The sequence below is a fragment of the Ciona intestinalis genome, chromosome 2 (assembly GCF_000224145.3).
Source record: "Ciona intestinalis chromosome 2, KH, whole genome shotgun sequence".
In the NCBI taxonomy this organism is placed as follows: Eukaryota; Metazoa; Chordata; class Ascidiacea; order Phlebobranchia; family Cionidae; genus Ciona; species Ciona intestinalis.
The window spans coordinates 6,735,564-6,737,317 of NC_020167.2; the positions used below are offsets into that span (position 1 = coordinate 6,735,564).

Genomic DNA, 1,754 nt, shown 5'->3' on the forward strand with positions numbered 1-1,754 from the left:
TTTTTCGAATTTTAAATTTTTCATTTTAGAATCGGTACCGCTGGGGTCTAGTTAGTACAGTGTCAAAATTTTAGGTTAGTGGTACCAGTAGAAGGTATCGAAAATGGCCGCTAGAATATCTGTATTCTAGGATCACCTTGGTGTAATCATTTAATAGTTTATTTTGCATTAAATAAGCAAAACAATCCACCTCATATGACATATATGCTGAGAGAATAACAAGTGCGAAGTTATAGATGATCAAAACTCCTTTAAGTTGAAAAGGAGGTCTATCCTTCATCATTGATCTTCCATTGATGGAAAATATGATGTACCAAACTAGTATTGCTAGTGGAGGCCATGGACTGTGAACAAGGAACCAATCTTTTGTACGAACATCTGAAAATTAAAAGATGATTTTGATTGGTGATAAATTTATAGGTGAGTGGGATTGACTTGATATTTTATAGTTCTAAATAGTTTTTGAGATGTCAATTTTACGTTTTTTGAATTGTTACTGTTATGCCATAGTTTAGTTAGCTGATTTTAATCTCCAATTTAAACTCGGAAGTTTAAATTTTGTGCAAAAGTATCTAAAATGTGCTGTTCAAAGACTGTCAAAAGATAGCGTTCTACAAGACTAATTCTATACCCTTACCCGCTCGTTCTTCGATACTCCAGTTGTAGAATCTTTTCACATCTTGCAAGTCGAACATTTTCTAACTTTTCGTACAGACTAAAAGCAGAAAACAATTTTCACTCGTTTTATAAATGGCACACAAACTGGTGATTTCCCTGTGTTGAAAGACGTTGTAGACCAAACTGGAAATCGCTAGGTGAGTAGCCCTATAAAAAAGTTAATTCGCCAGCTATTTCGCTGCTTCTTTCGCCTTTTTACCGCTAACTTTAGGTTTTTAAATTGTGTTTCTTTTTTTAATTAAAGATAAATGTTTTACCTAGCTCCTAAAAATCTAACTCCAACTGCAAAGATTTCCGAATTTCGATGATTTAAAATCCGGTAAAAATTGCGATATCTAGGGAATTGACATTTACTTTATATGCCAGTAAGACCACGTCAAAAGATTTTTCCTATTCCAATTTAGTCGCCCTGACGAAATATATCGATTAGAAGAAATTGGTTAATCGAAAAGGGGAGCTATCTTGTTGCAACTCGACGCCTAAAGTGACGTCACATAACCCAATCCCAATACTTAATTAATCAATGCCAACAGTGCGGATACGACTTATCTCATGGGAGACTATTCTCATGAAAACAAACCCCCCGTTGAACGAGGTTAATGATGTCCCGTTCAGCCGATGACAGGCCCAAATCGATTCCCTTTTATCACATGACGTCACACTGCTGTCACGTGATTCTGTCCGCTATATAATTCGCCTTTTCCCTAACACAATAACTAATAACGAGAAACCACTATCGGCACTGAGACCTCGAGGTCAGTCTAGGTTCATGGCGGGCTCTTACGAGCCTTTGCCCAGCCGTCAAGTAAGCTTTTACCCGATACCGTATCGTGTACTGGTATACCAGAAAAAGGAATAAAACATAGCAAGATATCATGAACTGTTTGGTTTCTGGTTATAAAAGCAATTAGTACTACAGTAGATATAGCACCCCGCTGAAGCCTGTATATGAAGTCGGATCAGCACGGAGTCATATAATCCAACCAGCGATCCTGTATATTCAGTGGGGGCTATAAATGGTGCACCCGACGTTCGATTTGAACACGCAAAACCTTCCGACCCGACAGGCTACTATT

The 1,754-nt window shown here is 37.6% G+C and overlaps 1 protein-coding gene across 2 annotated transcripts in view; it reads right to left on the reverse strand.

The window, feature by feature from the left end:
• LOC100182495 (elongation of very long chain fatty acids protein 4-like) overlaps positions 1-804 on the reverse strand; it is a 5,098-nt gene extending 4,294 nt beyond the window's left edge. The window contains exons 1-2 of one of the 2 annotated variants that reach the window (XM_018817685.2): positions 638-804; positions 191-378 (exon numbers count right to left, since the gene is read on the reverse strand). In XM_018817685.2, coding sequence (XP_018673230.1) covers positions 191-378; positions 638-695 — 246 coding nt within the window. In that variant the 5' untranslated portion in view covers positions 696-804. The remainder of the gene's footprint in view (positions 1-190; positions 379-637) is intronic. The other variant, XM_002123666.5, reaches the window with a different exon arrangement.
• Between the last annotated feature and the right edge of the window lie 950 nt (positions 805-1,754).